This window comes from Panthera leo, chromosome C1 (genome assembly GCF_018350215.1).
Source record: "Panthera leo isolate Ple1 chromosome C1, P.leo_Ple1_pat1.1, whole genome shotgun sequence".
Lineage (NCBI taxonomy): Eukaryota > Metazoa > Chordata > Mammalia > Carnivora > Felidae > Panthera > Panthera leo.
In genome coordinates, this window is record NC_056686.1 from 37,195,238 (window position 1) to 37,207,641 (window position 12,404).

The 12,404-nt window shown below is 43.9% G+C and overlaps 2 protein-coding genes across 2 annotated transcripts in view; one reads left to right on the plus strand and one right to left on the minus strand.

The window, feature by feature from the left end:
* Positions 1–8,677, minus strand: part of STIL (STIL centriolar assembly protein) — a 77,082-nt gene extending 68,405 nt beyond the window's left edge. Inside the window, exon 1 of the mRNA XM_042951059.1 lies at positions 8,609–8,677. The gene's annotated coding sequence lies outside the window, so the exon portion shown is untranslated. The remainder of the gene's footprint in view (positions 1–8,608) is intronic.
* The window catches only part of CMPK1 (cytidine/uridine monophosphate kinase 1), a 34,114-nt gene continuing 30,166 nt past the window's right edge, over positions 8,457–12,404 (plus strand). The window contains exon 1 of the mRNA XM_042951063.1: positions 8,457–8,717. Within this exon, the coding sequence (XP_042806997.1) occupies positions 8,547–8,717 (171 nt within the window). The 5' untranslated portion in view covers positions 8,457–8,546. The remainder of the gene's footprint in view (positions 8,718–12,404) is intronic.

The window sequence follows — 12,404 nt, forward strand, 5'->3', positions numbered from 1 at the left end:
ACCCAAGTTGACTTATTTTACTTATTTTTTAAAAAATAGGGGCACCTAGGGGCGCCTGGGTGGCGCAGTCGGTTAAGCGTCCGACTTCAGCCAGGTCACGATCTCGCGGTCCGTGAGTTCGAGCCCCGCGTCGGGCTCTGGGCTGATGGCTCGGAGCCTGGAGCCTGTTTCCGATTCTGTGTCTCCCTCTCTCTCTGCCCCTCCCCCGTTCATGCTCTGTCTCTCTCTGTCCCAAAAATAAATAAAAAACGTTGAAAAAAAAATTAAAAAAAAAAAAAAATAGGGGCACCTGGGTGGCTCAGTCGGTTGAGTGTCCGACTTCAGCTCAGGTCATGATCACGTGGTCTGTGAGTTCAAGCCCCTCGTCAGGGCTCTGTGCTGACAGCTCAGAGCCTGGAGCCTGCTCTGGATTCTGTCTCCCCCTCTCGCTGCCCCTCCCCCACTCATGCTCTGTTCTGTCTCTCAAAATGAATAAACGTTAATTTTTTTTAATTTAAAAAATAAATAAAAATAAAAAATAATCTTTGTGTGGGGCATCTGGGTGGCTCAGTTGATTGAGTGTCCACCTTTGGCTCAGGTTATGATCACACGGCTCATGAGTTCGAGTCCCGCATCATGCTCTGTGCTGACAGCTGGGAGCCTGGAGTCTGCTTTGGATTCTGTGTGTCCCTCTTTCTCTGCCCCTACCCAATTCATGCACTGTCTTTCTCACTCAAATATAAATAAAACATTTAAAAATTTATAAAAAAATAATAATCTCTACACTCAACTTGGGGCTCGAACTAGTGACCCCGAGATCAGCAGTCACATGTTCTGCTGACTGAGCCAGCCAAGTGCACCTTATTTTACTTTTTTTTTTTTTAACTTGGATTGCTTGGAATGAAGACAGAAATGATCAAACAACACACACAGTTAACTTCTCTAAAATTATTTGCTTAACTGAGTCAATGTAAAATCATCCTGATTTCACAGGCAAGGAAACTATAGGTGTAATCACCCTACCTATAGTTTCAGAGTTAATTAGACACTGTAGGACCTGCCAAGACAATCTCCCTTCACTGCTCAGCCTGCCATTTTACAGTATAGACCTGACTGAGCTCAGCTGACACACTCCTGAGAGGTTAGGCATATTGTCTGTTGTTAGGTTTGACACATCAGCTTTTTAAAGGCCATATTTCCTTTAACTAATGTTCTCAGAATCTTTGATAAAAAGGTCCTTTGAGAAAGCATTATAGCAAGAACCATATCTGCAAAAAATGCAAATCTAAGTAACAGGAATCTTCATTTTAGAAACTCCATGAAGCATCGGGTTATGTAACACACTAAGTGTCTGCCAGGAAATAGATTACAATATAATAGGTGGCAATGAAGGCCTGAATGCAAAACATATGGCCTGTCATTCACCCTTCTATGCCTCCACACACCAGGTCTTTGTTTCATCACCCAGCCAGTTCCTACATATAGGCAAGAAAGGTGTTTTTGGAATTACAGGGAAGTAGCTGCCAAAGGTCATCACAAGTAGAACTTGAGTGGCAGCAACCAAATTAGTCAAAATCTTCCAAGGACCTCGGAGTAGTACCCTTAAGAGAGTGAATCATATTGTAAAAAGAGCAGGTTGTCATGCTGTACAAAGAGTAATCAGACATGGTCTCTTCCTTCCAGGAGTTTTGGGTTTTTTTAATGTTTATTTTTTTTGAGAGAGAGAGAGAGAGAGAGCATGAGTGGGGGAGGGACAGAGAGAGGGAACACAGAATCTGAAGCAGGCTCCAAGCTGCCAGCACAGAGCCTGATGTAGGGCTCGAACTCACAGACTGTGAGATCATGACCCGAGCCAAGGTCAGACGCTTAACTGACTGAGCCACCCAGGTGCCCCTCCTTCCAGGAGTTTTAAATCTAGTATGGAGATACACAATATACTACAACAGAAGTAAAGGAGGGAAGGAATAGGTGTGTATGGGTGCTGCTGGTGGTGGTGTGTGTAGAAGCACAAAAGGGGGGCACCCAACCCAGTCTTGGGAATTTGGAGAGCTTCCTGGAGGAAATAAAATCTGAGGTGAATCCTGAAAAATGAATGGTACGTACCAGCAAAGAGGCATGGTCAAGAATGGGAAAACAAAAGTGTGGGAATAGATGATTTCTCTCTAAAGGGCAATTATGATAAATAGGACAGATATATGGTGACAAGACTCTATTTCTTAAGATCCTATAGAATTCCCTAGAACATAGCCATACCCTGGAAATAGTGGGCATGCACTGAATATATGCCCAAAAGACCTAATGTACTTGATAAATAAACACATATGGGTTGGAGTTAGTTTTGAGGACACCTCTTATTACACATTTTTCTGAGATCAGTCTTCTCATCTGTAATGAGAACTAAGTTGGAAGGGATTTTATGAGTATGGAACTTTTTATCTTATAAAGGGGTTTCTACTGTATAGAAAGAATGCAGATTTAAAGCCATCCACACGGAGTTTGTATTTAACTTTGCTATCTACTTCTTACGTGGTCTTGAACAAACTACTTCCACTTCCTGGCTGTTTCTCCAGCTGCAAAATGACAGTGCTAATGTCACAGCATTATGATGATTCTACAAGGCAAGGCTGATATGTAACCAACACACAACTGGTAAGACCGTATTGGTGGTTAAAATAGTGCATTATTTTCATATGAGTTGGTATATAACTACTCCCCTGAGCACTTTGAGAGCCCTCCATCCCTCTCCTGGAACACCAAGGACCTCCCCATGATCCAGCAATTAGAGGGCTGATGCCTAGCAGAGCAATCTTGGCACAAAAATACCTACAGATATCCTGATTGTACTGATCATTAAAAGTTTGAATATCGGGGCACCTGGGTGGCTTGGTCGGTTAAGCGTCCGACTTCTGTTCGGGTCATGATCTCACGGTCCCTGAGTTCGAGCCCCGCGTCTGGCTCTGTGCTGACAGCTCAGAGCCTGGGGCCTGTTTCAGATTCTGTGTCTCCTTCTCTCTCTGACCCTCCCCCGTTCATGCTCTGTCTCTCTCTGTCTCAAAAAATAAATAAACGTTAAAAAAAAAATTAAAAAAAAAAGTTTGAATATCATCCAAAAAATAGGCAATGTAAGTCAAATGCCTGGTACTTAGTGGATATTCAATAGATATTCATCAAATTTATTTAATCTATGAGTTCAATCTATGTGTTTAGCTAGGAAATGACCCTCTACTGGGTGACATCCTTTTATTCACTATATAATTACTAAGGCATATTTTCATTGACTATCTGGTTGTTTGCATGTAGGTGGAATTCATTCTTTTCTCTGCCACCTCCAAGGAGTGGGAACACTGATCTAAGGCTAAAAAAAAAAAAAAAAAGATTTCTTTGGGGACAAATTAGGACCAAGGTGCTAAGAGTTAGACCTTTCACAGTGAGCAAGTAGAAGGGTTAAATGTTAAATTGTTAGAGTAGCATGGTGTCTTTTATGAATCCTTGGCTTGGCTCCATGGGACTGCCTGGTGTGGTAACATCCATGTTTGGAAAAACTCCTCCATGTTTGTCTTCTTTCTACTCATAGCACTACTCACACTGAACACTCCAGGTCAACGATGTGGGGGAAAGAGGGAAAGGGAGAAGACAGGGCTGGGTTCCCACACTAAGCATTTTACGTTGTGAGCCATTAAGTTTTGGGGTAGGTTTGTTATGTAGCAATAGATAACCAGAACAGGCCTAAAGTGCCAACAAATAAGAAATTGTTCTTCGGCCTAGGCTTGTTCTTCCTGAAAATAATTCCCTGGAAAACCCTTGGCAGAGATAGGTATATGGGTTTCACTTTTTTATTTATTTCCACACCAGTATTTTCCTTACTTGCCTTGCATGGTTGGCATAAAGAACTGGGCAAGGTACAAGACAATAAGTACTCAATCTATGGTGGTTATAGTTCTCCAGGGTGACTTAGAAAGAAAAGTCACCACATCTTGCTATATATAGGTATTCAATGACATTTTGGACCCAAACTCCTGTGTGGATTCCTTATTCTGGTGGACTCTCTCTTGGAATCAAGAAAGGCTACTTTTTTGTCTATGGCCTAATGCCTTCACTAAAAGCTTGTGAATAGCTTCCTAATCCCCTTTCCCACAGACCCCATATCTTGAACATCTTTCAACTTTAATTGCCAGGAGAGATACAGAAAAGACACTTAAGAGAACACGCACCAAGGAAAAGAATGCACATTTGCTTACAGTATGGCCCTTTTTGTACTCCTACTCTCAGTGTTATGACCAAGTGTTCTTATTTTCAGCGGACTTATCTCTTAGCTCCTCTTCCCCAGGGGGTGGAGGGGCTCAGACAAACAAAAAAAGGAATATTGTGAAGGGATAGGAGTAAGCTATTAATCATAACGTTTCTTTAGCTGTGATAATCTGAGATATCCCATTCCCTCTTCCATGGTGGGAAGTAAAAGGTAGAAATGATGGCAAGGTGGGAATGCAAGCTGGTGCAGCCACTCTGGAAAACAGTATGGAGGTTCCTCAAAAAACTAAAAATAGAACTACCCTACGACCCAGCAATTGCACTACCAGGTATTTATCCAAGGGATACAGGTATACTGTTTCGAAGGGACACATGGACCCCAATGTTTATAGCAGCACTACCAACAATCACCAAAGTATGGAAAGAGCCCAAACGTTCATCGATGGATGAATGGATAAAGAAGATGTGGTATATATATATATATATATATATATATATATATATATATATATACACACACACACATATAATGGAGTACTACTCGGCAATCAAAAAGAATGAAATCTTGCCATTTGCAACTATGTGGATGGAACTGGAGGGTATTATGCTAAGTGAAATTAGTCAGTCAGAGAAAGCCAAAAATCATATGACTTCACTCATATGAGGACTTTAAGAGACCAAACAGATGAACATAAGGGAAGGGAAACAAAAATAATATAAAAACAAGGAGGGGGACAAAACATAAGAGACTCTTAAATATGGAGAACAAACTGAGGCTTACGGGAGGGGGTGTGGGAGGAGGATGGGCTAAATGGGTAAGGGGCACTAAGGAATCTACTCCTGAAATCAGTGTTGTACTATATGCTAAATAATTTGGATGTAAATGTAAAAAATAGTAATAATAAAATTAAAAATTAAAACAAAAAGAAATCATGGCAAAGAAGGAAGTAGGAACCAAAAGGAGATGGGATCAGAGAGCAAAAGAAAAAGAATAGGGTGGGGAGAAGGACAGAAAAACAGAAATAATTGGGGAGAATGGTAGGAAATTAGAAATGGGGAAAGAAGGGGAAGAAAGATAGGAATAAGTTAAATAAAAAAGGTGAGAGAGGAGGGAGTGAAGGTAGAATGAGATGGGGAAGAGGCTGGAAATACTGGGTGAGGGAAGGGGAAAGGAGCAGTAGAGAGGAAAGAGGCTGGGGGGCAGCCAAACAGAGGCTATACCACCTTCTTTCCCTCCTGTTTGCTATCATTTTCCAACCCTCTGGTCATTCTGTCTTCAACAACTTAGTTCCTCTTTCATAGTTTCTCTGTTTACTCTAATGCTAATTCATGCAGACTGCTTGGATGACAAATCTAACACTTTGGCCACCCAGTTCTAACCACAGGGCATGCTTTCTGCTCCAGCCTTCCATTCTCATGGTCTCACCTTGTTTGGGCTCATCCTGGATTTCAAAATCATCAAAAACTTACAATTTCCAATCCAAATATCAACTTGGCCAATTCCAAATATCCCACTCAGACCACCAGCATCTGTACTGCCAGTTCACTTGCTCAAGTACCCCACTGCAGCCATTCTTCAACATCAGTGCTTCTAATGCCTTGGCCCCTCTCCTCACTCCCCTCCACGTCCCCACTAGCAGCCCTAATATGCCATAATTGGCTTTCTATATGTTTTTGTTTCCATATACATCATCACAAACATTCTCTTGAAAATACCATCTTGGTCCTCTCTCCCTCTGTTGTACTTGCTTGGCAAAAATCCAACCCTGGATGACCTCAAGAATCTGTCTTCTCTCTGCCTGCACCTGAACAAACACCTTCAATGATTTAAAATCCATGATCTCGGGGCGCCTGGGTGGCTCAGTCAGTTAAGTGCCTGACTCTCAGTTTCTGCTCAGGTTGTGATCTCATGGTTTGTGGGTTTCGAGCCCCGTGTCAGGCTCCGCACTAACAGTGCGGAGCCTGCTTGGGATGCTCTCTCTTTCTCTCTGTCTCTTTTTCAAAATAAATAAATAAACCAGGGCCTCTGGGTGGCTCAGTCTGTTAAGCATCTGACTTCAGCTCAGGTCATAATCTCATAGCTCGTGGGTTTGAGCCCTACATCAGGCTCTGTGCTGACAGCTCAGAGCCTGGAGCCTGCTTCAGATTCTGTGTCTCCCTCTCACGCTGCCCCTACCCACTCATGCTCTGTGTGTGTGTCTCTCTCTCAAAAATAAATAAACTTAAAAAAATAATAAAATCCATGATCTCAAATACCAAGTGAGCTTTTAATATCGCTCAGAAGTCATACTGATTGGTTTTCTAAAGAAAACCAACTTTTCCATTCTCAAAAAAGTGTCTATTTCATATCTTCTCTCCTCAAACATCCTACTTCAAAATCTTTACCTTCATCTAATGTTGCCTTTTCTTTACTGAGAAAATAAAATTTTCAGACAGGAACTCTTCCTACCTTCAAACTTTCCTGAAACTGTGCCCTTCTTGCAATTCCTATTGCCAATTTATGTGTTTGTTTCTTAAGATCTTCTAAGTCATCTAAGGCCCTCCATGTGCCCCTTGGAACCCATACGATTTTTCTTCTCAAGGGGTTACCTCTCTCCCTTTCTATCAAATCATTCCCAGGAACTTAAATACAAGGTCTAGTATAGCACTGCCCAATAGAACCTTTTTTTCTTTTGAAGTTTATTTATTTTAATTTTTTAAAATGTTTATTTATTTTTGAGAGAGCCAGAGCACGTGCAGGGGAGGGACAGAGGAAGAGGGAGACAAAGAATCTGAAGCAGGTTCCAGATTCTGAGCTGTCAACACAGAGCCCGATATGGGGCTTGAACTCATGAACCATGAGATCATGACCTGAGCCAAAGTCGGATGCTTAACCAACTGAGCCCCCAGGCGTCCCTATTATATATTTAAATGTTTTATTTAATTTTTTGACGGGGTGGCAAAGAGAGAGAGAGGTGACAGCAGTGAGTCCGGTGTGGGGCTCGAACTCACAAAATGTGAGATCATAAACTGAGCCTAAGTCCGAAGTCGGACACTCAACCAACAGAGGCACCCACGTGCCCCTTATTTACTTTGGAGAGACAGAGGAGAGAGAGACAGAGAGAGAGAGAGAGAGAGAGAGAGAGAGAGAGAGAGAGAGAGAACAAAGGAGGGCAGAGACAGAGAGGGAGAGAATCCCAAGCAGGCTCCACATTGTTGGCGCAGAGCCAGATGAAGCGCTCCAACTCACCAACTGTGAGATCGTGACCTGAACTGAAATCAAGAGTCAGGCATTTGACAGACTGAGCCACCCAGGCACCCCTAGAACCTTTTGTAGTGGCTACATTCTGTATGTTCACTGTCCAATTCAATTGCCACTACCCCATGTGACCTTTGAGCACTTGAAATTTAGTGTGAACGAAAAACTGAATTTTGTTTTTAATATAATTAATTTAAATCGCCACATGTGGTTCATTCCTTGGACGCCTTTTCTTCTCCCTTAAGGTTTTTCTCTCACGCAAGCAGGCGAGAACTGGAGTTACAATTAAAGGGCTTCCCACTGCAGTTGGAATATAACCCCAACTCCTTTCCATAACCAAAGGGCCTGAACGACCTGCCTGGGCCTGACCCCCCCACTTTCCATCCTGTGCCTCATTCCTACAACTCAGGTCTCTCTGGCTTTTTCCAACACAAGCCATTTTAGGGTTTTTTGCACATGTTCTTCTTCTTGTGGGACCTATCCCAGTCTTTACCTGCTTTCGCTCTTTCCTATGCCCTATGTCTTGGCTTAAATGTTACCCCACTACCGCCTCCAAATTGTATCCATCCTTTGTTATTCTTCCGCTTTTTTCCTTCAAAGCCTGTATCGCTGTTTCTTTCTCCCTTCTTTTCTGTCATCTATCTATTCTTCCCTTGGCTTGTTCAGGTCGGCTGCCTCCCCACTGCAACTTAAACTCCTCGCAAACAGACAATAGGTTTTCTCTGTCGTGTGTCGCGTCGCACACTCTAGCACAGGCCTGTCAGACAAGGCGCGCGATGGGGACCTGCGCACTGCACGAACTGCCTGCGGAGGGATGAATGAGCCGGCTGAGGGGCGGGGACTAGTAGGGGCGCGGGCCCACACGGGCGGCGCCGGAGCGCAGCCGCCTAGAACGCAGCAGAGGCACCGCCCCTTCCGGCCGCGGCGCGGACGCCTCGGCAGCCACGGCGGCGGGGCCGCGGCGGGCGCCGACTCGGCCCGCCCCCTTCCCCCCGCCCCGCCCCGCGCCGCCGCCGCCGGCCCGGCCGCTGTCAGCTCCCTCAGCGACCAAGACGGCCAAGACGCGGCTGAGACGCGGTGTATGCTGAGTCGCTGCGGCCGGAGGCTGCTGCACGTCCTGGGCCTTAGCTTCCCGCTACTGACCTGCCGGCCGCTTTTCCTCTGGCCTCACCGCCTCATGAAACCGCTGGTCGTGTTCGTCCTCGGCGGTCCCGGGGCCGGCAAGGGGACCCAGTGCGCCCGCATCGTCGAGGTGAGGCCCGGGTAGCTGGCGCGCTCCCTGGGCTTGACCGGACGCCGGGTCGGCTTGTCCCGCAGCGTCGGGCGGTCCGCGCGCCTTCCCCCCCCCCCCCCCCCCCCCGTCAGCCGCGGACTCAGCGGACTACTAGTCCCGGCGACCATCGCGTCGTCCGCGTGGCGGTGATCGAGGGTTCTGCGGTGCGCTGCCTGTCGGGACTCGTAGTCCACGTCCCCTCGCCGCGGGGGGGGGGGGGGGGGGGTGCCCAGAAGGGAGGGGGACCGCTTGGGGTCGCTTTGTTCCTGCACCCCTCTCTCCTTAACGTTTTGGGGACCAATTTCATCCGGAGAGTGGGCTGGGAGGGGATCCGGGAGGATCAGCCTTCGGGGACCTCCGGCGCGCCGAGTTCAGTGTGTCACCGGTTATGGGGTGGGTGAAGGCGGCGGGAGCGTGGATTTAGGTTAGAGGCGGTGTGCGCTCGCAGCTGTGTGGAAGGGAGACCGGTTTGTCTGCTTGGCTCCTTCCCGCAAGCCCTCTAGAAACGCCAACATCTCAACTAACCTTACCGTGGTCTTAACCCTGGAAAGGAACCTCGGGGGACAGGGTGTTGCTTGAGGTAATAATCTGTGATCTGCCGGGAGCACTTTCCCGCTCTGTCAATGGCAGTACCGGCTCTGAGGCTCAGCCCAGATTCGTGTGGTCGGAAAAGCCGAGGAGCCGAGTCTGAGTTCAAGCTTCAACCTCTGGTCTCGCTGCCAACTCAGGCTTTGTCCTTGGCCAAGTCACTTCCTCTCTCCGAGTCTCAGTTGCGCTCTAGACCATAGGAGGCTGTGCACCCAGATTTAAACTCAATGTAAAATACCTCCCAACTCTAAAATTCTGTTACTTTTTTGTTGTTGCTTCACGGCGTGTTAAGGTTACCGGTTCAGTTCTGTTAATTTTCGAATAGATAACGTGGTTAGTGACACTGTGAGGAGTAAGGCTTATTGAAGAATCTGGGGAATGATGTTGGGAGTGAAGAAAAACAGAGGGTATCTAGAAACAAGAGACGACCGGCAGAGCTGTAAAACACCCAAACAATCCCTGTGAAACTCGGTGACCACACAAGTTTTGACCCAGAACTTCTAAAATATTTCCCTCCTCTTTTCCAGAATATGGCTTATATTAGCTTTGGGCGTTCACTTCTCTCCTCTGTGTTCATACAATCCACTCCTGTCCTATATTTTATTCTCTAAAGAACATCTCTAAAGAAGATCGAATGGTAACATCTACTTCATTATGTTTTACAGCTGTCTTTATAATTATTGATCATTTTTAGAAATAAAGGTGGAACTATTTCAACCAAAAACATATTTTCTCCTTTTTTTTTAAGATTTTTTTTTGAGAGGGAGAGAAAACACGTGAGTGGGGGAGGGGCAGAGAGAGACTTCCAAGCAGTTTTGGTGCTGTGAGCACAGAGCCTCAGGCAGTGCCTGATCCCACAAATCATGAAATCATGACCTGAGCTGAAATCCTGTTCCATGCTTAATGGACTGAGCCACCTAAGTGCTCCCTCCCTATTTTTGTTGGTTCTTTCAACTTTTTAAGACTAGTGGCGATTGGATGATTTCAGGTTTGGGTTTTTTGTTTTTTAAATATATGAAATGACTCTTACATGTATATAGCACGATAGGGGAAGGAGAAAAGACTTCAGAACCAGACACATATGGTTTCAAACCCTTTGTCATTTACTATTTCTTCTCTTTCAAGATTTTTAAGTAATGTCTACACCCCACGCGGAACTCGAACTCTCACAACCCAGAGATCAGGAGTTGCCTGCTCTGTCTGCTTTACCAACTGAGCCAGCAGCCAGGTGTCCCCCCTCCCCCCTCCCCCCGGAAGTTGTTACTTTTGGTTGGCCCTCCTCTGTGAAGAGAGAGGAATAATACATATCTGGTATGGTATTTCCAGATATTAAATGAGGTAAAATATCTGGCACACATAGATGCAAATAATTTTTTTCTACATTTTGACTTCCCGTTTGTAATTTATGAGATTGGTTATTTTTACTTTGAAATAGTATTACTTTAAAAATTGGCTTATGGCTGCTATATTTGAATGCGTTTAAATATTTTGTTTCTGAATCATAACGTGGCTTTAAACATCCACATCCAAGCTAATAATAGTCAAATTACTCCACTGCTTTAAAAATAATCTACACATTCTGTAACTGGTATTTATTCTTTACTCTGTTCAGTTATGGCTAATAATATTTTAAACCTATTAATTATCAACTATAAATTTCCATAATTAAATATGTTTCATAATATATTATTTTTTAATATTTTGGCAATTATATGAGCTTAAATTGTTTTAAACTGTCATCTTCTTTCATGAAAATAGTTGCCATTGATTCCAATTGCCGTAAACAAGTTGATTTCTGCAAATTCCAAATAGTTTATAATTTAGCAATTGCTGTCTCCTAGCTGACTAAATTAAACAGTGGAATGTCTAATGAGCAATTAAGGCAGAGGGCTTTTCTTTTCTTCTTTGTCTTTTGTATTTTGACCCAATATTTTATTTCATAGGCAAACATAAGCTGAATCCTAAACAATTGTAATTTTGGGGACTAAGTTTTTTCTGTAAGGAAAGATTATACAAGTCAAGGTTAAATTCTCTATCTGTGATGCCAGTGCTAATTTAGCTCACAGGGTACCTGAAATGTGGCTGAAATACAATTTGAGGGGGTGAGTAATTATGTTGATTTCCAACTCAGGCTGCCAGAAGTACCTTTTTAGGTCTGGCTGCAGAATCAGAATATCTGGCCCTCCAGTGTCCTGGGGCATCGCAGTTAGTGATGAAGGCTGTAACTGGAGGGAAGCTGGTATATATGTAGGTATGTATGTATAATTTATCTATTACCTATCTGTCTCTTTCTTTTCTACCTCCTTTCCTCCCCCTCTTCCTTTCTTCTCTCCTTCCTTTTTTCCAAACTTCCTTCCTTCTTGCCTTGAGGTGAATTCTATCTCTACTACTTATGCTCCCAGACCTTGAGGGAAGAAAAGGCAAATCTGATATAGTATCATCTGAAAGTGTTCTCAACTGAGAAGGAATGATCTGAGGGAGATTTAGGGGTTGACTTTGCCCATTTACTTGTACTGGTCTTTGTCAGTTTTATTTATTTATTTGTTTGTTTGTTTTTTATTTAAGTTTATTTATTTATTTTTGAGAGAGAGAGAGAGAGAGCGCGAGCATGTGTGACTAGGGGAGGGGCAGGGAGAGAGAGAGAATCCCAAGCAGGTTTTGTGTTGTGCTGACACTTAACTGACTGAGCCATCCAGGCACCCCTGTTTGATTTTCTAATTGTTTCTAACTCTTGTGTCCTCTTGTACTCTATTTGTTTTTGAAAATTGGCTGTTTTCTAAATCATGCAATCCTTTCAGGGATACTTCTCCTTTTTTAATTTTTAAAATTAAGCTTTACTTATATTGCTTTGACCCAAGAAAAATTATGATGCCATAACCTAAATTTGTCTTTCAAAATAACCCCAATTTTGCATGTGTTAGCCGGAAGGGATATTTTAACCTCTCTTTTAAAGGTGGTGGACATTTTGCTTACATAATGCTAAAGCATTACATTACTTTAGCATGTACATTGCTTACATTATGCTAAAGCTTATCTCCATGCCAAATTGCTTTCTCTAGTACCCTAAAAGGATTCTTA